This window comes from Schistocerca gregaria, chromosome 2 (assembly GCF_023897955.1).
Source record: "Schistocerca gregaria isolate iqSchGreg1 chromosome 2, iqSchGreg1.2, whole genome shotgun sequence".
Lineage (NCBI taxonomy): Eukaryota > Metazoa > Arthropoda > Insecta > Orthoptera > Acrididae > Schistocerca > Schistocerca gregaria.
Window position 1 is genome coordinate 766,914,162 of NC_064921.1, and position 24,999 is coordinate 766,939,160.

General features: G+C 38.2%; 1 protein-coding gene across 3 annotated transcripts in view; it reads right to left on the reverse strand.

Annotated features, from left to right (window-relative positions):
* Positions 1 to 5,969: 5,969 nt before the first annotated feature.
* The window catches only part of LOC126334991 (sodium-independent sulfate anion transporter-like), a 206,127-nt gene continuing 187,097 nt past the window's right edge, over positions 5,970 to 24,999 (reverse strand). For all 3 annotated transcript variants that reach the window (XM_049997806.1, XM_049997805.1, XM_049997807.1), the window contains 3 exons: positions 13,619 to 13,783; positions 12,019 to 12,172; positions 5,970 to 8,270 (listed from right to left, as the gene is read on the reverse strand). In XM_049997806.1, the coding sequence (XP_049853763.1) occupies positions 8,203 to 8,270; positions 12,019 to 12,172; positions 13,619 to 13,783 (387 nt within the window). In that variant the 3' untranslated portion in view covers positions 5,970 to 8,202. The remainder of the gene's footprint in view (positions 8,271 to 12,018; positions 12,173 to 13,618; positions 13,784 to 24,999) is intronic.

Consider the following 24,999-nt stretch of genomic DNA (forward strand, 5'->3'; position numbering starts at 1 on the left):
TATGTCCTATCAACCAATCCCTTCCTTTAGTCAAGTTGTGCCACAACCTTATTTTTTCATTAATTTGAATCAGTACCTCCTCATTTATTATTTGATCTACCCATCTAATCTTCAGGCCACCGGCCTTGCCGCAGGGTAACACAGGTTCCCATCAGATCACCAAAGTGTGGCTAGCGCTTGGATATGTCACCATCCAGGTCTGCGAAGTGCTGTTGGCAAACATGGTGCACTCAGTGCTAGTGAGACAAATCAAGAGGCTATTTCATTGAGAAGTAGCGACACCAGCCATGAAAACTGACAATGGCCAGGAGAGCAGTTTGCATATTATGTGCCCCTCCATATTCACGGCCAGTGATGCCTTAGGGTAGAGAATTACATGGGGGCCGGTCGGTACCATTGGGTCTTCTTGGCCTGTTCAGATGGTATTTGTTTTTCATCCACTCTTCAGCATACACTTCTTGGGATGTAAAACTGATCTTCCCAAGGCCACCTTCTACAAGACATTCCATTTTTCATTACTCTGCAATTCTGTATTTTGCAATCATGAATTAGTAAACAAATGGTTCTGGAACACTCATGTCTGTCAGCAGTTGCTTTCTTTGAAATTCAGATATTATATTATTTTTTTAAGTCTGAGGACATTTTGCCTGTTGAGTATATCTTGTGTATCAAATAGAATTGTGTTATTACTTTGTATTTTCCAAGAATCTCAATAATTCTGGGGCAGTGTAATCCACTCCTGGTGCCTTGTCTCAACTTCAAACTGTTAGTGCTCTGCCAAATTGTTCTTGCAGAATCATATCTCGTATCATTTTCCTTTGATAATCTAGCACTCACCTGAGGCAGGCTCTTGAGTATATAAAATTACTAGTACTCCTTGAATAATGAATGAAGTTACCATTGTTAGGTATTGTTATTGGAAGACCTGCAGTCTACGTGCACAAAATATGTCAGCAGTTGTGGAATATCTGCTGGCAAAAAAAAAAATATGTTCACTTTCCATACAAATTTCTGCAAGTTCACACGTACACACATACTTAAATTACCTTTATAATATAATAATGGACATCATATTGTAAAATCATTCTTATCTACCTATATGGAAGTTGTAAATGAAAACAGTCAGAAAATAAACCTACCATCTACCAGAATTGTTGAATAAAGTGAAATGAAGACCTGGCCAGGTGGCAGCACTATCATGTTTTCACCCAAGATATGGAGGTTGGGAGTTAGTAACAGTGTACAGTCCAATATTCACACAAGTGACATGCTGTGTCATGCTACACGTTGAATGCCTTTTGTAGTGTTGACATATATGCATCATTTAATCAAATTCTCATTTAAAGCAACAAAAGAAATGTATAAATATATTAAAAACAAAGATTCCAAGACTTACCAAGCGGGAAAGCGCCGGCAGACAGGCACAATGAACTAAACACACAAAAACACACACAGAATTACTAGCTTTCGCAACCGATGGTTGCTTCTTCAGGAAAGAGGGAAGGAAAGGGAAAGACAAAAGGATGTGGGTTTTAAGGGAGAGGGTAAGGAGTCATTCCAATCCCGAGAGCGGAAAGACTTACCTTAGGGGGAAAAAGGACAGGTGTATACTCGCACACACACACACACATATATCCATCCGCACATCAGCGGATGGATGTGTGTGTGTGTGTGTGTGTGTGTGTGTGTGTGTGTGTGTGTGTGTGTGTGTGTGTGTGTGTGTGTGTGCGTGCGCGCGCGCGAGTGTACACTTGTCCTTTTTTCCCCCCTAAGGGAAGTCTTTCCGCTCCTGGGATTGGAATGACTCCTTACCCTCTCCCTTAAAACCCACATCCTTTCGTCTTTCCCTTTCCTTCCCTCTTTCCTGAAGAAGAAACCATCGGTTTCGAAAGCTAGTAATTCTGTGTGTGTGTTTGTGTGTTTTGTTCATTGTGCCTGTCTGCCGACGCTTTCCCGCTTGGTAAGTCTTGGAATCTTTGTTTTAATATATTTTTCCCATGTGGAAGTTTCTTTCTATTTTATTTACAAAGAAATGTATAATGTATTTATCGTACCTCGGCTACTCACAGTTCTTGCTGGCAATACCCAAAAGGCTATCTTCCACATTGATGTCACTATCACCCTCAGTGTTGTTTGTCAGTTTGTCACTTTTGTTTCAGTTGTGAACAATAATGACAGCCCTCTACTCAAACGCATGCTAACTGGTATACATTCATTGTCTTCATTCATCTCAAATGCCTCTGTTCGAGTCGTCATAAATTTTTTAACATAGAATACCACTCCTCTCCAGTCTTCTAATGTCACATTAGAAGAATCATCTGCTGTTTTCTCTATTTTCTTCAGCTCCAAAAATGAGATATTTGATGTATTATGTCTGCAGGTCTTATTCTTTGCAAGATTCCAGAACGATTTATGTCTCAATGGTATGGTGGCCACCAGAAGTGTGCCATTTCACTTTTCATGAGATTTTATCAATCAACTAAAGAGGAGAATGTTGACGTTCCTGAACTAATGCAAAAAGTTTGGCTTTCCTTAGATCTGGCTCATATGGTAAGGGATTACTGTTGTATGGCTGCTTCTTCAACAACACACCAACACAGATTTTAATGAACACCAGTTACATACAAATAAATTACACAAGGTAATAAACCCTGACTCTTCTTACACCAAATAGAAACAAAGACTTCTAGAGGAGTGTACTTCTTGGGAATTAACAACCTCTTGAGATTTACTGCATAACTCAAACATTACTGTTGGAGAACATTGTAGCTTTGTCAGGCTGGGAAGCATATTAATACGAACCACTGTCTCTGTGCAGGCACATGTTGTCAGTGCACTCATGGAGGCACAACATGTGGTCGAGAGGGGTCTGCACCACATTAGGAAAATAGACATGTCCATCCATGTGCAAGTCCTGTATCAATGGCCAGGAATAACAGAGTCCAAATCAGTGTTCAGAAAATAACCAAGTATCATAAGGTCTCTGTAAATAAATCCACCATAGAGCATGAAGTACATGTCAGCGAGCTGAGACAAATGGGGCCAAGATGGTCTGTGACAATCCTACAATCTACCATTGTTTAACTGTGTGATGAGGCACTGGCAGATATATAACTCTGTGCTGTGCCTAGTGACCTCACTGGACATGGGTGTAATTATATTGATTGATCCACTGATATGTCTGCCAGGATTACAAGAACTATTGTGGCAGCAAGCACTGTACTTCACTTTTTACTAAAATATGGCTTATTCCCATATATGTAGTCATAATAGTAGCAAGTTTTTTCACATGTAGGCCACTTTTATTATATTAAAGAATAAAATAAAATACAATTCATACACACAGGCATTTACATACTTACTTGTATAGCTTGCCATATATGTGCAGATAGTTGTCCAGGGCCTTAAAGGAAGAAAAATTCTAGCATTTCTGTGAAGTTATGTCGGGAAACCATAGAAAACCTAAATTTTGATGGCTGTGTGGAGACTGGAGCCTCTATTATCCTGAATATGATGTCACTCTCCTTAAAACAGCACATCATCATGCATAATGTTCAGTATTGCTTTGCAAAGAAAGTGAATAATGTAAAAAGCTAGTGCTCTACACAGAACACAACAAATACTTCACACACTAGATGCTGCCATCGGTACCACAGTGATGATATTTGAGTGCCATATTGTGTACCATTATTCCTTGGTTGAAAACGATATTTTGAGTTTTAAGTTTATTCTTTCTTAGTAAGTGGAAGCTCTGTCTACATTTTGGTCTATGGTTACGGAAAAAGTCATTTGTGCTGCAATTATTATGGCTATTTTTTTATATGCACAACTGATTGGTAAATGTTGTCACATGTTGTAGTTTACACCTCCATTTGTTTTGAGTGCATCTTTATATTGATTCTGGTTACTATTTCTGGTTATTATTCTTATCACCTTTTTCAGTAGTTTGAAAAACTGTGTTCATATTTTGTGCATTTATGCACCAGAAAAGAATTCCATAGTTACACAGTACATACATGAATTATGAATTATCTGAAATTATGATACTGGCAGTTACATACTGATTATGGGACTAAGATCATGATAAGCTGATGATACCCTGCAAATATCTTTATGCATTAGCCCAATTTGAATTGAGAAACTATATTCATTCCCAGAAATTTTGTGTTTGTTATTCAATATATAGAGGTACTCTCTACATTTGAATGAACAATGTCATTTTCCTCCTACAAACTGAAATTAATGACAAATTTTCTTTATTTGAACTTTGTTTCACATTGGCCAGTTGTTAATTTCCTTCAGAGTTTCATTTGTTTTCTCGCCAAGGAATTCTCTTATTCTCCAAGTGACAATATTATTGCTGTCTTTAGGAGAGAGAATTTGGTAATCCACCTTGTCTCCTCAAAATATATTCAAAAATATGCCACAGTGTGCCATTCATGAAAACATGACATTATTAAGAAATTAACACAGAACTGCCTTTGACTCTCTTGTACTAGTGGAGAGTACAGCAAGTGAGGATAAGCTGCTCACTAGCTGGAGCTGAAAACAAACATATGGAAACCCAAGAATAATGTACACTGGTCATTCAGGCAACCAATTTCAGTTGAAAGTTTGAGTGACTACAATTTACGAGAAAGAGGAAAGGGTATACATGTTACTCATTTCTGGTGGTCAATACAAATGAGGCTGAATGAGTTTGCTTCCATTTGTTTATTGTCAACTCAAGCAAGCAGACAAATTCCACTATTCTCTATACCTGTACAGTGTGCTGTAACAGGAGAGTCAAAGCCAATTTGGTGTTACGTTTTTAACAATGTCATTATTACATGAATGGTATACTGTTACACATTTTTGAACAGATCTTAAGGAGAGGAAGTGGACTGCTAAATAAAAGACATAGGATACTATTTGCATAACATGTAATGCTGTTCATATGTTCATAATGAACAAATATATAAGAAAGGCAAACATGCTGTTAATGTCCCTATGGAAGCTAAATAAAATTAATTTGATTCATTTACTTATTTTTCTTCTGGAGGGAAAGTTATTTGAGATGGTCATGCCAAACAGGACACTTCACACGTAAGTTTTTCATTCAAAGTTTAGCACTATTTGAAGTCTGTGTTATCCCTGCTCCTTGTAACTCATCTGCTAGGTTATGGTTGGAACCAGTCATTAACTGTGCCTAATGGTTCTAGATTATTTAGTGCAATCTTGAGGTCAACAGCATCAAAAGCCTGTAGGCTTTTATCTCAGGATGTCTGGCTAACATTTTAAAAAAACTATTTTTCCACATTTGCCAACATGAGTCAGTTATAAAATACATTAAATAAATGTTGGGTGAAGATACTGAGACAAAAATCAGCAGGCAACATGTTAAGAAGCCTCAAAAGCCTCAACAATTTTGTAGTATCAAAAGCCTTAGAAGGATATAAGAAGATTCCTATAACACACTCATCCATGTTTACAGCATTAAATGTCACGTGTAAAGTATATTATGCCTGATTCTATGTGTCTACCATGTATGAACTGAAATTGAAATTCACTTAGAAGTTTGTACATGTTCCTGTAATCCATTAGCCTATCTTAGGTAACTGTTTATGTTTCCCTTTTTTAGTGATGACAGCTAGGAAATGAGCCTGTAGTTTTCTACGTCTTCTGTATTACCTTTATTTAGCAGAGACACAGTTTTTGCCAGTTTAAATACTCTGGAAAGTCCTCTGAATACTAATTTACTGCGTTCATTAAAGCAGTTTGTGTTATGCAGCATTGTCAAAAATAACTGTACATCTAGGACATGCTAACTTCTGCTTAGGACTATCAATTTTTTTTATTATTGTTATTAAAATTATGAGTTTGCCTCTGTTTCAAGCAAAAATTGCAAGTTCAAATACTGTAAATATGACAACTATTAAAAAATTGAAATTAGTACAAATGGTATCCAGGTTACAAATAAAACAAAGTAAAACTTTAACAGTGATATATTAGTATTTTGACAGTTGTATTGTCCTGTTTGGCATTTATGTTACAAATAAAATACAGTTCTGCAAAACCAGACTTAGTACTCTGCAACATTATCATCACTCCTAATACTGAAGCTTGCTGTAATTGAGACAAGGCAGACAAGCAGCTCTTATAATCCCATTTTCAATGCAATAGGTATTTTCTTTTGCTTTTATTACTGTAAGAAAATGTATGTGACATTGACAAACCACAGAAGTGCTCTCACAAAAGATCTACACTACTGTTTACAAAAAGTGGAAGGCTCAGAGCCAATTGTCAGCAACAAGTCAGGATAAGAGAATGTGTACAACAGAAGAACCATAATACGTATTTTAAATGGCAGAGAGAAGGCATGTGCTAGCTTATTTCCATCAAAATATGAAAGGATCGAGTAATAAGGCAGAAGAGCTTCTTTGTGATTGTAAAATCTAGAGAGCTCTGAAAAAACAGATAACTTGTGTCTATTTGAGCACCACATAACAATATGATTACATAAATTACATATAAAAGATTAGACTCTAGCAGATTACTCATGAAGAACTAATATGGAGAAAGGAGATATTAAGACCGAACCCAAGTTCAAAAACATTGAGACTAGGAGATTTTGTATTCATCAGCACATAGTAGTGTGAATTAATACTGAAAAATGGTTCACTTTTAATTGCAATATTATAAAGATCCCACTGGGAAATTTTAAACTGTTTTTGGGGAATTCGAATTGCTTACTGTGATACTTGTCAGACAAGAGCAAGCAGTTAATAGTCTGTGGTGGCTTCAATGACTTCTTCCTGTAATTACAAATTACTGTATAAATGATCCACAGAACATGAAATAAACCCATTATCTCCATGATTACCTGTGAATGTATATATTCATTAAAACCTTTTGTCTTTAAAAATATGTCTCTAATCAAAAAATAGTGCAAAGCGTGAATATAAACCAGAATCAAAATAATCGCTACAAAAACATTCAAGAGTTAACATTAGTGCAGAAAATAATCAGATACAGGAGTAGACATGTATTCAGCAACCTGACAGAGAGTACAAAATTATTGAGGTGCTTGTGGCCACTTACCGATGTATTCCCTGTAGGTTTCCTTCTCAGGATCTTCAGCCAACATTTGTCTGACAAATTTCCTGGTGTTTTGCCAGCATAAATGGCAGTGAACGACCACTGCAGGTAGCAAGGGGAGAACCACAGCAGTAATGACAAGGGACAATTCCTCACACATCAACATGACAGATACATATAACCTTCAGCCACAGGTCCAACCGCCATCCACCACCAGAAATGGAGGGTGAACCTTTGACAATGGCAGCCACTCATACTGCCAAAATATCGGGAAAATTGCTACACACACGTGGGCTGAAGATCCTGAAATAGAAGTCAACAGGCAAAATGTCTGATGGAGAATATTAAATGTCTTTTGAGTGCTGAAGAGTACCTTTATAGAAACTCCTAAAATTACTATATCAAGTACTGAATTGCAGTAATAATATTGTGATGTCTGAGAGATAGAATGATAGGCACTATTGTTGGGTGGGAACAAATAAGACCAATAAGGATTTTGAGACTCACTAAACTAATTACAAAGAGTAGGAATTTGACAACTCAGATGAAAGTTAATAATAAAGCAGATGTCTCAAATCAAATGTTGGTTTAACTCAATTGAAATGATTCGAAAGGGAAAGTTCTCTGAGGCTATGAAGAGACTGAAGCTCCTTTCTCTTTTTTTATCTTTTCTATTTTTAAGTAAACCTAAGTCAATACAAGTTAACAGACTGAATTATTTTGGAACTCTCTTTATTCTTACATTATAATGATGTCCATTTCCTTGATCAATTTATTTTACAGCATTTAGTTTAACTATCAGTCTCCACATTTAATACTGAAAGCCATGTTACACATTTAAGGAACATTGTACTGAGCAAAAATACTGCAGAAACTTTCTGCAGTTCTTATTCAACTAATCAGTGATACATCTCAGTCTATGTTAAAGTCAGCCAATCCCAAAATGCTAGGATGTTTACTTCTTACAGATGACACTGGAGACCTCAATTGCATGTAAAACTGGCTCATGTATAAACTGCTCTATTCAGTCAAGATACACTCAAACTCAGTTTTGCTTCTTCTCCATCCCTTCTGATTAGGCTGCTATAGTGCCTATGTAGGAAATCAGGCATTCACTAATAACTTTCATGGTTCACCAGAATTTGCTGGAGGCTCTGTCACTGTGTCCCCCTTCTCATTTGCTTTGTCTGTAACTTTAGAAAGACAAGTATATTAGGATGTTAATATTCCTCAGTGATACTTAATACATACAGGAACAATTGTGTTTAATCTCTTGTCTGTAAGTCAACACAGTTTTCATAGATACACGAGTACAGAATCAACTATTACTCAGTTCATTAAAAATGTAGTAACAGTACTAGACAGAAAATACAATACAGTAGGAATGAACTTACATAGTGTTCAACATGATATCCTGTTAGATAAAGTAGAAGCTATTGGTACGCGAGAAGCACTGAAGAAACTGTTTCAGTTATATCTCTTAAATAGTAGACAGGTGGTAGAAATTACTTCTACAAAAATGAAAAACCAAAAATATTGTTTACAAATCTGATATTCAAATTGTCCCAATAGGGGTAAAACAAGGCAGTGTCCTAGGGGCTTCTCTTGTTTGTCATTTATGTGAATGATATTGAAATTCCATTTTATGGTATTCATGTAACTGTTCAGGATAATCGAACAGAAGGGTATGAAAAGGTTATGGGTAAATTTGGAGAGGATATGGAGGCCAACAGGAACGGGAAACAACTCTTGGATTTCTGTGCCAGTATGGGCTTAGTAATCACAAACTCCTTTTTTAAACATAAGAACATTCACCGGTATACTTGGGAAGGCAGGGGAACCAGATCTGTCACTGACTATATAATAACAGATCAGGAATTCAGGAAGGCTGTGAGGGATACACGTGTATTCAGGGGATTCCTTGATGACACTGATCATTATTTAATCTGCAGTGAAATTGGAATTGTGAGGCCAAAGGTGCAGGAGGTCAGGTCCATATGTAGGAGGATAAGAGTGGAGAAACTTCAGGATAAGGAAATCAGGCACAAGTACATAGCAGCGATCTCAGAAAGGTACCAGTTAGTTGAATGTAGTCGATTACAGTAAGTGAAAAAGGAATGGACAAGGTACAGGGACACAGTACTAGAAGTGGCTAAAGAATGTCTTGGAACAGTAGTGTGCAAAAGTAGGATGAAGCAAACAGCTTGGTGGAATGACACAGTCAAGGCAGCCCGTAAAAGGAAAAAGAAGGCGTATCAAAAATGGCTACATACTAGAACTCAGGTAGACAGAGAAAGTTATGTTGAAGAAAGAAACAAAGCCAAACATAACTGCAGCATCCAAGAAGAAATCTTGGGAAGACTTTGGAAACAGGTTGGAGACTCTGGGTCAAGCTGCTGGAAAACCATTCTGGAGTGTAATTAGCAGTCTTCAAAAGGGGGTAAGAAGGAAATGACAAGTATTTTGGACAGGTCAGGAAAACTGCTGGTGAATCCTGTGGATGCTTTGTGCAGATGGAGGGAATATTTTGAAGAGTTGCTCAATGTAGGTGCAAATACGATCAGTAATGTTTCAGATTTCGAGGTAGAATGGGATAGGAATGATGATGGAAATAGGATCACATTCGAGGAAGTGGAGAAAATGGTCAATAGATTGCAGTGCAATAAAGCAGCTGGGGTAGATGAAATTAAGTTGGAACTCATATAATACAGTGGAATGTCAGGTCTTAAATGGCTACACCCGATAATTGAAATGGCCTGGGAGTCGGGACAGGTTCCATCAGACTGGACAAAAGCAGTAATCACACCAATCTTTAAGCATGGAAACAGAAAAGATTGAAACAACTACAGAGGTATCTCTTTAATCAGCGTTGTGGGTAAAATCTTCTCAGGTATTGTTGAAAGGAAAGTGCGAGTATTAGTTGAGGACCAATTGGATGAATATCAGTGTGGGTTTAGGCCTCTTGGAGGTTGTCAGGACTAGATCTTTAGCTTACGGCAAATAATGGAGAAGTGTTCTGAGTGGAACAGGGAATTGTATCTATGCTTTCTAGATCTAGAAAAGGCATATGACCGGGTTCCTAGGAGGAAGTTATTGTCTGTTCTACAAGATTATGGAATAGGAGGCAAACTTTTGCAAGCAATTAAAGGTCTTTACCTGGATAGTCAGGCAGCAGTTAGAGTTGACGGTAAACTGAGTTCATGGTTCAGAGTAGTTTCAGGGGTAAGACAAGGCTGCAACCCGTCTCCACTGTTGTTCATATTATTTATGGATCATATGTTGAAAACAATAGACTGGCTGGGTGAGATTAAGATATGTGAACACAAAATAAGCAGTCTTCATATGCGGATGACTTAGTTGTGATGGCACATTCGATTGAAAGTTTGCAAAGTAATATTTCAGAGCTAGATCAGAAATGTAAGGACTATGGCATGAAGATTAGCATCTCCAAAATGAAAGTAATGTCACTGAGTAAGAAGTATAAACGGATTGAGTGCCAAATAGGAGGAACAAAGTTAGAACAGGTGGACGGTTTCAAGTACTTAGGATGCATATTCTCACAGGATGGCAACATTGTGAAAGAACTAGAAGCGAGGTGTAGCAAAGCTAATGCAGTGAGCGCTAAGCTACGATCTACTCTCTTTTTGCAAGAAGGAAGTCAGTACCAAGACTAAGTTATCTGTGCACCGTTCAATCTTTCGACCAATTTTGTTGTATGGGAGCGAAAGCTGGGTGGATTCAGGTTACCTATTCAACAAGGTTGAGGTTACGGATATGAAAGTAGCTAGGATGATTGCAGGTACTAGTAGATGGGAACAATGGCAGGAGGGTGTCCACAAAGAGGAAATCAAAGAAAAACTGGGAATGAACTCTATAGATGTAGCAATCAGGCCGAACAGGCTTAGATGGTGGGGTCATGTTACACGCATGGGAGAAACAAGGTTACCCAAGAGACTCATGGGTTCAGCACTAGAGGGTAGGGGGAGTCAGGGCAGACCAAGGAGAAGGTACCTGGATTCGGTTAAGAATGATTTTGAAGTAATAGTTTTAACATCAGAAGAGGCACCAATGTTAGCACTGAATAGGGGATCGTGGAGGAATTTTATAAGGGGGCTATGCTCCAGACTGAACACTGAAAGGCATAATCAGTCTTAAATGATGATGATGATGATGATGATGATGTAACTGTGTTTACAAATGACACAAATGTTGTTATAACTGAGAAATGCCACATATGGCCAATATCTACATCCAGAGTTTCAGAATAGATTCAAAATGGGTTTGAAATGAACAAGTTAACCTTAAATCTTTCAAAAACTAATTACCTTCTTCTGTAACAAACAAAGTCATATCATGATCTGGACCTCAAGGTTCAAAACAAATTGTGAGAGTAACTGTCACCAAATTTTTAGGTGTGCATATTGGCCAAAATTTAGACTGCAAAGGCCACATTCTCTGTCTCACTAACAAGCTAAGCTCTACTTGCTTTTATGTAACTGGTATGATGAGTAGTAGGCAGTACAGCAGAACTGTCTATGTCACATACTTCTGCTATTACCTACAGCCTTATCATCTGCAGTCTTAAAAAGGCAAACCTGAAAACCCATTGTCATATATAAAAACAAGCTGTTCGAATAATTACCAACAGTTCTAAGGTAACACCCTCTAAACAACTTTTTCAATGAAGTATTGTACCTTGCTATCCCTCTATCTACAAAAAAAGTGTAATTAACATAAAAAGGTACATTGACAGTTTCAAAACTGTTTCAGATCTTCACTGTTGCAACAACAACAACAACAACAACAACAACAACAACTACTACTACTACTACTACTACTACTAGTAGTAGTAGTAGTAGTAGTAGCTATGTTCACTTACCCTGAAAGAAAATTGCCTAAGAACACAACTTCAAATTTTAAATAAATTTTAAAGTATTATACCTTTGAATACATCCTCAAGTGTGTCTGCATGGGTGAAATATGACCCCATTTTCATATCTATACCTAGAAATGACTTCTCTGTCTGCCTGTTCCACCTCCATAGATAAAAGCTCACACTTCGATTCTTCAGATCTTGACAAAGTAATTTTAACACCTGAAAAAGTAAAAATCAATCAATCAGGAAAAAACTTTTCTGATATAAATAGATTACTTTCCAGCTAAACAATTAACAACATTGTCTTGCCATCTGATTCCATCTTACAACTAAGTTTGGTAGCATCTTGTGAAATAATTACTTAATTTCTTAATTGTGGCCAACATAGGAGCACAAATAAAAATAAAACAAAACTAAAATTCTCAGCTAAATAATGACAAAAATAATGAACTGCACAAATGCTCATAATACTGACTTAATATTTAACCATAAACCAGGAAACATAAACTGGAGGTGCATATTTAGTTTTAAGAAGTAAGACGACATGTTGGCAGCCCCAAAAATGATAGCGCAAAATTGTAAGATATTCGATGAAAAACGGTATTAAAACAAAATGCCTACTGAAGATGGTAGGAAAATAGTGATAAATGATGGGATATTAAAAATAAATAAATTTAAAAAACTGTCTTTTGCAACAACGCACATCTCCAGTTATTATTTGTGTGTATTTGTACAATACGAATGAACAAATTTAGATGCATAGATATGAGCAATGTAATATGAGTGAAAAATAAGTACAGCATTCCTCAAGAAAGAATGTGCTAGTGTTAGGGATACTAATGTAACTATTATTTTCACTTAACCATCATTACCATTTCTTGATTTACAACTTAAATAGTAATCTATCCTTCATGTGTAAATTCTGAGTTACTGTGTAAAAAGTTTTCACTTTTGGATTTGTGGTTCAAAATGGAGAAAGTATAAAATTATTAAGCTCACTGGGAAATGCTATAGATATTTCTCTCCATTGTATGACAAAAAGATCAGTAAAAAATGATAAAAATAGAACAAAATGCAGCACCTATGCTTTACACAGAGAGATATGAAAATATTTCATAATTCATTCCTGATACAATACAATATGGACCACTGCCTTTCAATATAACAGTCAAACTAACAGCCATCTGAATGCCCATCATAGCCTACCAGTGTTAAGATTTGGAATGGGTTAGAGAGAAACTTAAGAGAGTTTTTAGAAGAAATCTTTCATTCTGCTGTAGAGTGAAATAAATTTCCATATTTATGATCTAGACAGATATCATGTGTGATTAAGGCAATGTTAGTTATATTCCTTCTCCTGTGAGTGCTAATGCAGCAAGATATTCATAACTGAACTAAGCACTGAATAAATTGGGATGTGTCATTGTAGGCATTGCATGTGATAGGTGAAGTCCCAAGTCTGAATTTCTGTTTTGCACACAGCCTTCATCCGACAGTAGGTTTCATTATAGTGTAACCTACGCTGCACTAATGAAAGGTGAATTCTAGTTTCAGTAGACTGGTATTAATTGGAGCAGAATAGCAACATCAGTAATAAGATATGAATTACATCAGTGGCAAATCACTTTTGCAGTTTCAAAAATAAATGAACATTTGTCATCTTACCTTGGCAACAGTTGTGTCAATCTGCCCCACTAAGCTACCATCAAGCACAACAGATGATGGAGGAGATTCTGCACAGATGTTTACAACAACTTCACGGATGTGTTCTGCAGAAGGAAACCTCAAGTTCTGCTGTGGTGACAGCAGCAGCACCTTCTGATCACAGACCTGCACAACAAATATGCTGTCATACTTTCCCTTTGATTCAAACTGGTTACTGAAAAAATTAGATATACTCACACAGAAGTAGGTGCACAATTTTGATATTTGACTGTAATACATATAGTTTGCTTATGCTGTCATTTATTCACTAAGTATGTTCAGCAAACAAATAAAACAGAGTATCTGATGAAGAGCTGAGAAAATAAAGTCAAAAAACAAAAGACATTACTTTTAAACCTTAGAAACTGCTTGAACATTCGCTGAAAAATATCAAGTTGTATTTATTTTCTTATTTCAGAGACCTCGTCCGCTTCACAAGAACCAAAGATGATAAAATAATTGTGTACACACCAAAATCATAAAATTACTCAATGAAGTATTTAGATGATTAGCCATTGTTTTGCATTATACTCCAAGTAGAAAATAGTGCTGTGATATCAGATAGGCCTGTATGATCTGAAGCTTCTGCCAGATCTCTTGCAAACATAAAGGAAATCTACACATATAATCCCATTTACACAAAACACATTAGGTTAAAAGCTCTCTTAATGGACAGGAGTTCTTCCAAGTACTTCCTAGTTCTGCAGAGAACATTTTTACTTACTACCCTCAAAGCTACACCACAAGATAGTGTTATTTCAATGGAAGAAGTAAAGGTAACCACTTGCTATATAGTTGACTGAATGATCAACAGACTTAACAACAAGATTAAAAATGTTCCTGAGCTCTCAGGCACTTTCCTTCTCTTCAGTAAACTACCAAAGTACTGTATCTCCCTCCCACCCATCAACCTCCCCTTCTACACCTTGTCTCACTGCTCTTCTCACCTGCCTCTAGACTGACCACAAACCCCTTCTTTTGGCCAGTAAATCAATCCAGATATTTATTGAAATTTTTGATGCATGAATAAGAGTCATTCTTCAGTTCATAACAAGCTGATGTATTGTTTAGCAACTTAACAAGCAGTGAGAAACCATACCAGAGTGTGAAAAGTAGTTATTTGTATGTTGTAGCATGTGTGAAACTTACATGTGTTTGCTAGTCACAATATGTTTCACATTTGGAATGGCAGGGATTGCGTTGTCAGTCTGAAGCTCTTAGCAGCAAATATTACTGTTTTTTTTCATAAAATTACACTGAAGTGCCAAAAAACTGGTATAGGGATGGGTATTCAAATACAGAGATATGAAAACAGGCAGAATGCAGCAGTGCGGTCGGCAGTGCCTACATATGACAACAAGCATCTGGCACAGCTTTTAGATTCATTACTACTGTTACAATGGCAGGTTGTCAAGATTTAAGTGAGTTTGAACATGATGTTTTAGTCAGTGCACAAGTGACGGGACACAGCATCTCCGAGGCAGCGATGAAGCAGAGATTTTCCCATATGACCATTTTTCAGGTGTACTATGAATATGAGGAATCCAGTAAAACATCAAATCCCTGACATTGCTGCATCTGGAAAAATATCCTGCAGGAATGGAACCAATGACAACTGAAGAGGATCTTTCAATGCAACAAGTGCAACCCTTCTGAAAATTGCGGCAGATTTCAATGCTGGGCCATCAAAAAGTGTCAGGGTGCAAACCATTCAACGAAACACCACCAATATGGGCTTTCAGAGCTGGAAGCTCACTTATGTACCCTTGATGACTGCATGACACAAAGCTTTACACCTTGCTTGGGCCTGTCAACACCGACATGGACTGTTGATGACTGGAAACATGTTGCCTGGTCGGACGAATTTCATTTCAAATTCTATCAAGCTGATGGACTGTGTATGGATATGGAGATAACCTCATGAATCCATGGACCCTGCATTTCAGCAGGGGATTGTTCAAGATGGTGGATACTCTGTAAGGTGTGGGGCATATGCAATTGGAGTGATATGCTACTGTTAATATGTGTAGATATGACTGACAGGTGACATACGTAAGCATCCTGTCTGATCACCTGCATCCATTCATGTCTATTGTGCACTCTGATGGACTTTGGCAATTCTAGCAGAACAAAGTGACACCCCACACATCCAGAATTGCCACAGAGTGGCTCCAGGAAAACTCTTTTGAGTTTAAACAGTTCTGCTGGCTACCTAATCCCCAGACATGAACATTGAGCATATCTGGTGTGCCTTGCAACGTTCTGTTCAAAGGAGACACCCTCCTACCCCCCTCCACCCCCGCACCCCCATCCCACTGATGCTCTTACTGATTTATGGATAGCCCTGCACCCTGCAGGATTCATTGTGCCAATTCCCTCCAGCACTACTTCAGACATCAGAGTGCATGCCACGTCGTGTTGTGGTAATTCTGTATGCTTGCAGGGGCCCTACACAATATTAGGCAGGTGTACCAGTTTGTTTAGCTCTTTAAGTGTGAGATGAACAATATGTTAAAGCTGACAAATAAAATCCATTCAACAATCACAGACAACTCCAACATATTCCACAGGTTATTTTCCATGGCACATCCTCATGTATCCCTAATCCTCCCAACTCCCCAAAAACCAAGCTGTGCTGGAGCACCCCCAACATCATTCTGGACTGTAACAACTCAACCATATCTTTCACTTCCGCTATTTATCACCACACACGGAAATGAGGAACATCCTACCTACAAATCTTATCAGCCCTCATAAGTGGTATTTTGCAGCTCATCCACTCTATGTAATGTCCTGGCCTCCCTTACCCCACACCCACTCTCAGCTCCAAGCCATATGGGTCATATCCCTATGATAGAGCCAAGTGCAAGACCTATCTGAAACACCCACCCAGCTCATCCTACACCAATCTTGCCACAGGCTTACCCTAACCTACTAGAGGCAGGGCCTCTTGTAAAAGCAGCAATGTCATATCAGCTCGACTAAATTTCTGCACAGCATTTTATGTGGTCATGACAACCAACCAGCTGTCCACACAAATTAATGGCCACTGCCAAACTGTGGTCAAGAGCAGAGTTGACCACCCAGTGGCAGAACATGCTGTTGAGTTTAACATGCTCAATTTTAATGGCTGCTGAGAACAACATACTCAGTTTCAGTGGCAGTTCACAACAGATGCCATCAGGATCATCCCCCTGAACACCAGCTTTTCTTAAATGCATTGTCCTTAATGGAAAAAAAACAACACAGGTGCAAAGGTAATTTCAGGAATACTCCATAGAAGTGTGATAGGATGCTTACTGCTTACAAACTGTATAAATGATCTATTGGGTAATATCAGAAGCTCTACAAGCCTGTATTCAGATGCTGCAGTCATTTATAAAAATGTAGTAATGTCATATGACAATGACAAATTTCAGGAAGACCTACTGAGGAATGATGATCGGTGCAGAGGATGGAAATTGACCATGAGTGTAAATAAATGTAATGTATTGCACATAAATAGGCAAAGAAAACCACTAGTTGATGATTTCATTATTGGTGACATGTTACTGGGAATAGTAATTACCACAAAATATCTAGGAGTAATTATCCAAATATGTAAAAGTAATTCATCCACAAAAAGCTTACAAAACACTTGTTCCACCTGTTCTTGAGTATTACTTACCAGTTTGGGACCCTTACAAGATTGGATTAATGGAAGAGAGGGGAGAGGGGGACAGAGAGTGAGTAAGAGTGTGTGAGAGAGTGAGAGAATGCAGTTAAGAGCAGGGTGTTGTCTCACAAGATTGTTAAGCTGATGCAAGAGCATTACAGAATTGTTAAACAAACTAGTGGCAAACATAACAAGAGAACCATTGTGCATCACAGAAAGGTGTACTATTGAAAATCCAAGAGTATGGTCCAGGAAGATTTGGTCGCTGTATTACTTCCTTCCACATACAACTTGTGAAATAACCACAATGACAACACATGAAAAATTAGAACTAATGTGGTGGTTCACTGACAATTGTTCTTCACACATGGCATCTGCAAAACAAACAGGGAAGGGGAGAACAGATAGTGGCACTAGAAAACCCTCCACCACACACCATAAGGTGGTGTACAGAGTGTAGTTATCCTTGAAACACATTCATTCCCACACTCTTCCTGGCTTCAATCTATGCTAGACCCTCATCCTTCACTCATTTCCAACCTACCCCAGAATCTTAACTTCACACATCCTGTACGTACATCCTTTTCCCCACAGTCTTCCATTCCACTGTTTTGTCACCCCTTTTTGTCACAATCCTTTCTTCCAATGTCATCATCACTGGTGCCAATGCCCACATCACACTCCTCTTTCATGACCTGCTGCCTTTTGTTCCCACATTCCTATCCTGTGGACCTACTGCCTCCCTCTGCCCATAAGCTACCCTTTCCCAAGCCTCCTCCCTCTGGGTCCCTGGCTTCTTTCTCTCCTCTCCCACTCTGGAAGAGGATTTGTTTGAAAGTTAGCAAAATTTCCAGTCTTGTTTATGTGCCTGTCAAGGACTTGGGCACCTCTATTATTCAGTGAGTTGTTACTTACTTCCTGTTATCAGGTTGTACAGCAATTAATATAGCTAGGAAATACACGAGTTGTGCTTAATATTGAAGCTTTCTGCACAGAAGTACTTTAATCATATTCATAGATCTTTCAATGTGCACAAAATAATCTTATAGAGTATCATCTATCAAGTAAATTGCTGAATGTTTTTACTGGCCAGTCAATTCCGCTGTGACAGTTTTAGAGTCATTGAAAGAAAGTCTTTGGTCAGCAGTGCGTAAATATCCAGATCATGCAATACTACTTAACCAACCAAGTATCGACTGGAACGTCTATGGACTCTATGCAGTGAGTACAGACAGTCAGTCTTGCTAAGTACTTTTGATCATGTTTTCTGAAAACATGTCTTGAGCAGCTACTTCAATACCCCAGACACAATGGAAATATTTTAGACCCCATCAATGGTGTCAGTCTAGAGATTGAGGTTGGTGATCATGACGCCTTAATAGCAACTATAGTTACTAAATAAATCAGACAAGAATGCTAGGAAAATAATCTCATGAGGAAAGTTTAAACAGATTGTAAATCATCCACTGGAGATGTATCTGCCCAGCAAGTGGTTTCAGGGCAGAAAAGACCCAACATGGTTTAACAAAGAAAAACAGAAAATACTGAGGAAGCAACAACTGTTGTGCTCTTGGTTCAATATTAGAGCGCGCACAAATGATGACAGACAAAGATTGGTGGAGATCTATTCCTGAATCATACAACAACTACCCTCGTCATACTTTAGCAAACGATCTGGCTGAGAACCCAAGAAAATTCTGGTTCTATGTAAAATCGCAAAGTGAGTTTGATGCCCCCACTCAGTCACTTATTACCAGTCTCTTGTGGCAGTATAATATAGTAAAAGGAAAGCCAAAGCTTTAAATCTCACTTTTAAGAAATCAGCTACACAGGAGAATTACATAAAAATGCTGTCGACTGACCATCACGCAAAACTCCCAGATGGGCAATATAATCATAAACATCCCTGGAACAGGAAAACAACTGAATGAGTTGAAAACAATTACGGTGCTGGTCTGTATGGAATCCCAGTTCAGTTTTACAAAGGGTACTCAATGGCACTGGCTCCTTACTTAGTTTGCATGAATTAATAGTGAGTTCCAAACAACTGTAAAAAAGATGCATATGACTCCTGTATGTAAGAAGAGTAAAAGAATGGACCCACAAAATTACAGACCAATATTCTTAACATTGGTTTGCTGCAGAATTCTTGAACATATTCTGAGATCAAATATAATAAATTTCCTCGAGACCAAAAACCTTTTGTCCATGAATTGGCACAATTTTAGAAAGCACTGATGATGCCAAACTCAGCTTGCCCTGTTCTCACATGATGTACTGTGAATTATGGATGAAGGGCAAGAGGTATATTCAAAAATTCTGGATTCCAAAATGCATTTGGCATGGTCCCTCACTGCAGACTGTTAACAAAGGGTTAGAATAGGTTCCCAGAAAGATGAGTGGTTTATATACTTCTAAAGCAATAAATCCCATATGTTGTCCTCAATGGCAAGTGTTCATCAGAGACAAGGGTTTCATTAGGAGTGCTCCAGAGAAATATAATAGGAATACAATTATTTTTTGTATACAGAAATGATCTCATGTATAGGGTGGTCAGCAATCTGTGGTTGTTTGCTGATGATGCTAAAATGTACAGGAAGGGGTCATCGTTTAGTGATTGTACAAGAATACATGATGACTTGGACAATATTTCTAGTTAGTGAGATCAATAAAAGGTAGCTCTAAATGTAGAAAAATGCTCATTGATTCAGACAGTTGGAGAAACAAACCTGTAATATTAGAACATAGCATTAGTAATGTCCTGCTTCACACAATCGTTTTAATAAAAGTCTGAGCATAATATTGCAGATCAATATGAAATGGAAGGCAATTGGTTAACTTTTTTTGGTTTATTGGGGTAATTTTGGGAAATTGTGGTTCATCTGTAAAGGAGACTGCATAAGGGACACTGGTGTGACCTCTTCTTGAGTACTACTCAAGTGTTTGGGATCTGCACTATGTCACATTAAAGCAAGACATTGAAGCAATTCTGAGACAGGCTGCTAGATTTGTTACCAGTAGTTTTGAAGAACACTCAGGTATTGTAGAGATACTTCGGGTACTCAGAAAGGTTTCCCTGGAGGGAAGGCAATGATTTTTTTGTGGAACACTATTGAGAAAATTTAGAGTGTCATCACTTGAATCTGACTGCAGAACAGTTCTACTACTACCACCATATATTTCATGAAAGGACTACACAAAGATAAGGATATATATTAGGGCTTATATGGAGACATACAGACAGTCATTTTTCTCTCCCTCTATTTGTGAATGGAACAGGAAAGGAAATGTCTGGTAGTGGGACAGTGTACACTCCACCATAAATAATGGTGGCCTGAGAATATACATGTAGATGTAGATAGTACTACATATCTTACTACATATTATCTTATCACAATGTCATTTTAGGTTAGAGGGGACTGCCACTAGACTTTGAAAACAATGGAATTTGTCAGTCAACAGGTCGCAGTACTTCTTCATTTCTTGTTAATAAACTGTGAGCCATACTTCTACATACTGACAGTCATGGGCACTCGCATGGTATTTCCCTACGACAAACTATCTATCAACCATCTAGAGGAAACTTCCTCACTATTCTGAATCCCAAACCCTTCCCTGGTTCAGATTTACTGATATCATATTTATGATCTAAAACAAGGATGAGGGCACCCTATCCATATTCCTCCAGGATTTCAATAGCTGCTACCCGATTCACATCACTGGTGCCTCTCACCCCAACAAGTCACATTCCCCAATAATGACCATCCATATCAAACCTATCAACCACCAACAGTATCTTTATTTCAATAGCTGCCACCCATTCCACACTGAGAAGTCCCTTCCAAGCAGCCTAGCCACTTGTGACATCACAACTGCATTGACAAGCAGCCCTCACCATAACTGAATCTTTTATTTCAGAAACCACCTAAGTGGCACTTTTAACAAAATGGAGATTTTGATGGGATGTTACTATTTGGAGATAAATGCATTGTTTATTGCAGAAACAGCCTATGTTCCATATAAGAAGTGCTATTAGGCAACTGTGAAAATAATGTGTTTATTCCAGAAAGAACCCAAGCACCGTCACTTAGGTTCTTTCGGCAGTAAATTCATTCCTCCATTCATGATGGTTGGTGGCCCTGTAAGGATTAAGTGTTTCATGAACCTTCTTTTGTTTTTGCTGAGTCTGTTGTTGTTATGGTAATAAAACATGGAGTTTGTGCTTGTAGTGGAAATATAGGTGTATTTAGTGATTATTAAGTAGTGTGCAGTTCTTAAACCACATCTGACAGTTCAGACGATGAACCTAATCCTAAGCATAAAGAGTAAGGCATGAAGAAAAGTACAAGTGGGATGATGTCCAGAAAGCTAGAGTGCAAAGACTGAGGTATGTGCCCCACAAAGGAAAAGAGGTCACCCAGAAAGCCCCACCAAACATTGTAAACTGTAAGTGTAGCTATAAATGTCATTCAAAACTTACTGAAGAATCTATACAGGCAGTCTGGAATAAGATTCATTCTTTGGAGAGTAAAAACACACAAGACAACTACATGCAAATATTGGTTGAGGTTATGGCAGTAAAACATAGGCGTAAAAACCCTAATGTAGAGGAACAAGGTCAAGATGAGATTCAAAAAAAATGCTGATATGTTTATTGATAAATTATGTAACAACAAAAAATTACCCTCTCATAAACCCAATTTAAAACTGAAAGGTGTTCTAACTCTAGTATGTCGAAATGTTTTCTTTCAAGTTTTTGGCATTTCAGACAACAGAATTAAAAGTATCAATCAATATTCTGTCCTTAATAAAAGCCCAGTGGACAGCAGGGGAAAGTCAATAAGTGTGAAGTTGGTTCCAAGTGAAATTTGTGTACACATTCATAAACAAACTAAGAATGTTTGATGTGAAAGTAACCCATTACATAGGCAAACAAAAAAAAAATCTTGATGCACAACTTGATGTAAAAATATACAATATGTTCATTCTAGATAACCCTGACCCACAAGACAGAGTTAAGTATAGTTTCTACTACAAATACTTCAAAGAGAACTTCTCATATTCATTTGGTCGGCCACAAGTTGACGTTTGCTCATCATGTGGAAGCTCATTTGTAAAACAAAGACAAAGCTCCGAGTGAAAATGTTAAGTGCAATGTAGCAAATGAAATGGTTTTGCATAGCAGAAGACCCAAAAAATATTATTCAGCTATGAAAGAAGCATCTCAGAACAAAGACGATGACACTGTGTCATTGGCATTTGATTTCACACAAAACGTGCCTTAGCCTCATATACCTGTACAGGAGGTATTTTTTATGAGACAGCTCTAGTTAAATGTTTTTTCAGTACATGATTTAAAAACTAATTGTTTTAAACTGTATGTGTACCATGAGGGAGAAGTGCACGAAGTTCCAAATAAAGTCTGTTCTTTGCTGCTACATTACTTTAACACTGAAATTCCATCCAATATCAAGCACTTTATGTGGTTTTGCGATGGGCCAACTGACAAAAATAAGAATCACACGGTTGTGCAATTCTTATTGAATCTCTGTAACAGAGGTCAGTTTGAGATGATTACGCACAACTTCCAGTCCGTGGACACATTTTTTCGCCGTGTGACAGAATTTTGGAAGTACTAAATGGCTCTTGAGGAAGGTGCACAGAATTTATACTCCACATCAGTATTCTGAGTTCATGTTGACGGCAAGTGCGTTCGGACATTTTTCCGTTTATCATCTCACCTCGGATTGTGTTTTAAATGTTGGTGGCCTACATCATACAATAAAACTACAAACGCTGACGTCAGGCAGGGATGTACCAACAGAACTTAGAGTGTCATTCAAGGCATCTAGTTACAAACAGTTCCTGTACTCTAAAGATACTCAAGGGAAAGTTGTGACAAAGGCGTTTATTGGAGGATTTTCACAGACTTCACTCTATTGAAAACTGACAGCCTACCTGAACTATCTTCTGAGAAGGCTTACCTTTGGGAAAGGTACATTAATCTCAGTAATGTTATTAGTCAGATATCAAACTAGTGAGCAAGTAAAAACAATATTTTGTAGCATTACAAACACTTACTGGATTTTTGCATACGTAATTTTTTGTTTTAGGTTCCAATCAACTTGATGACCTGATAAAATCAGTGGACTACACTGTTGGTTATGAAGAATTTTATGACAGCATCATTCAATGGCCAACATCTGAGAAAGAAACTGTCAAGGACATTCCAGAGGATGAATAAAGCCAGAAAGGCATTTACCGTACAAATTTGTATTTTGTGGTTCACTAATGTATGGCTGTTACATTTTTATAAATAGAACATTGTTATTTACTTAGTCTTTCATCTTAAAACTTCAAAGATTAATCATTTTACCTGTCTGTTTCTAAATTATTGCTGCAGAAATTTACAGGAAAAGTGCAATATCATAAAAAAATTTATAGCATAGTAAATTTCTTTAAAATTATGTCGTGTTTTGTACACATTTCTATCACCTTAAAGTTTCATTCAAAAATATTCGGAGGAGATCAGACTTCAACTTACAATGCTAATTTCCCAACATCCTGGAAAAGCGTACTTACATGGTTTCTGCAATAAGCAATTCAACTAAGGATCTTGTTGAGCCGTTCACACTCCAAAATTACCCTCCACACCTTGTCCATAAACAGATCTCCCATGCCTTGGCAAACCAGTCACATACCATCTCCCATATACTCACTGACACTTAGGCACATGTGCACACAGGAGCATGCACCCCCTGTTCACCCTCACACAGAACCCCCCCCTGCCACTCCTCACACACAAACCCCCCTGCCCCTCCTCACACACAACCCCTCCCCTCCCCCCCCCCCCCCCACACACATATATACAAACATGTACAGCTGCACTGTGCTCACTGGATATATACATAGAGGATTGCAGTTCTGCAGGTTGATGGGGCAACACACACATTCTTCGACATGGTTTCAACTACCTCTCTTCATGCCCAAAATGAGAAGTATCCTGCCCACTATCCGTCTCCACCCCCCTCTTCCCACCTCCCAGTTGCATTCACCTACACACCCCACACCCAACATATGCAGTATCCTTGTCTGTCCCAGTCCTACCTGCTCCCAACCCCTTGCACCATGGCTGACATTCCTGTAGAAGACCCAGATGCAAAATCTGTCCATCATCTACTCTAGTCCTGTCACAGGTGCTTCCTTCCCCATCAAAGACCAGCCATGTAGTCTTCTAAGGCAACTGCAGCTATTGGGTGCCACTCTACATAGGATAACCACTGACAAGCTGTGTCCAGACAAATGGCTATCCACAATATGTGACCAAGAGACTGCTGGACTACCTGTTGCCAGACATGCCATGCAAACACAGTGTGCTTGACTTCAGTGGCTGTTCCATATCCCACACCATGTGGATCTTTCTCATGAACACAAGTTTTTCTAAATTGCCCAGCTGGGAACTCTCCCTACAACATATCCATTGTTCTCACAACCATCTTACCACAACCTTCACTAGTCACCATCCCCTATCCTGCTCCCACTGCAACCTTGTACCTACCTTCTATCCCCACAGTACCTACACAGTACTATCTCTATTGCACCCTCTCCCTTCCCTCCCCCCCTCCTCAACCAGTACAGCTCTACCAATGCTGCACCTAGAAGCCCACCATCCTGTCTCCACCAAACC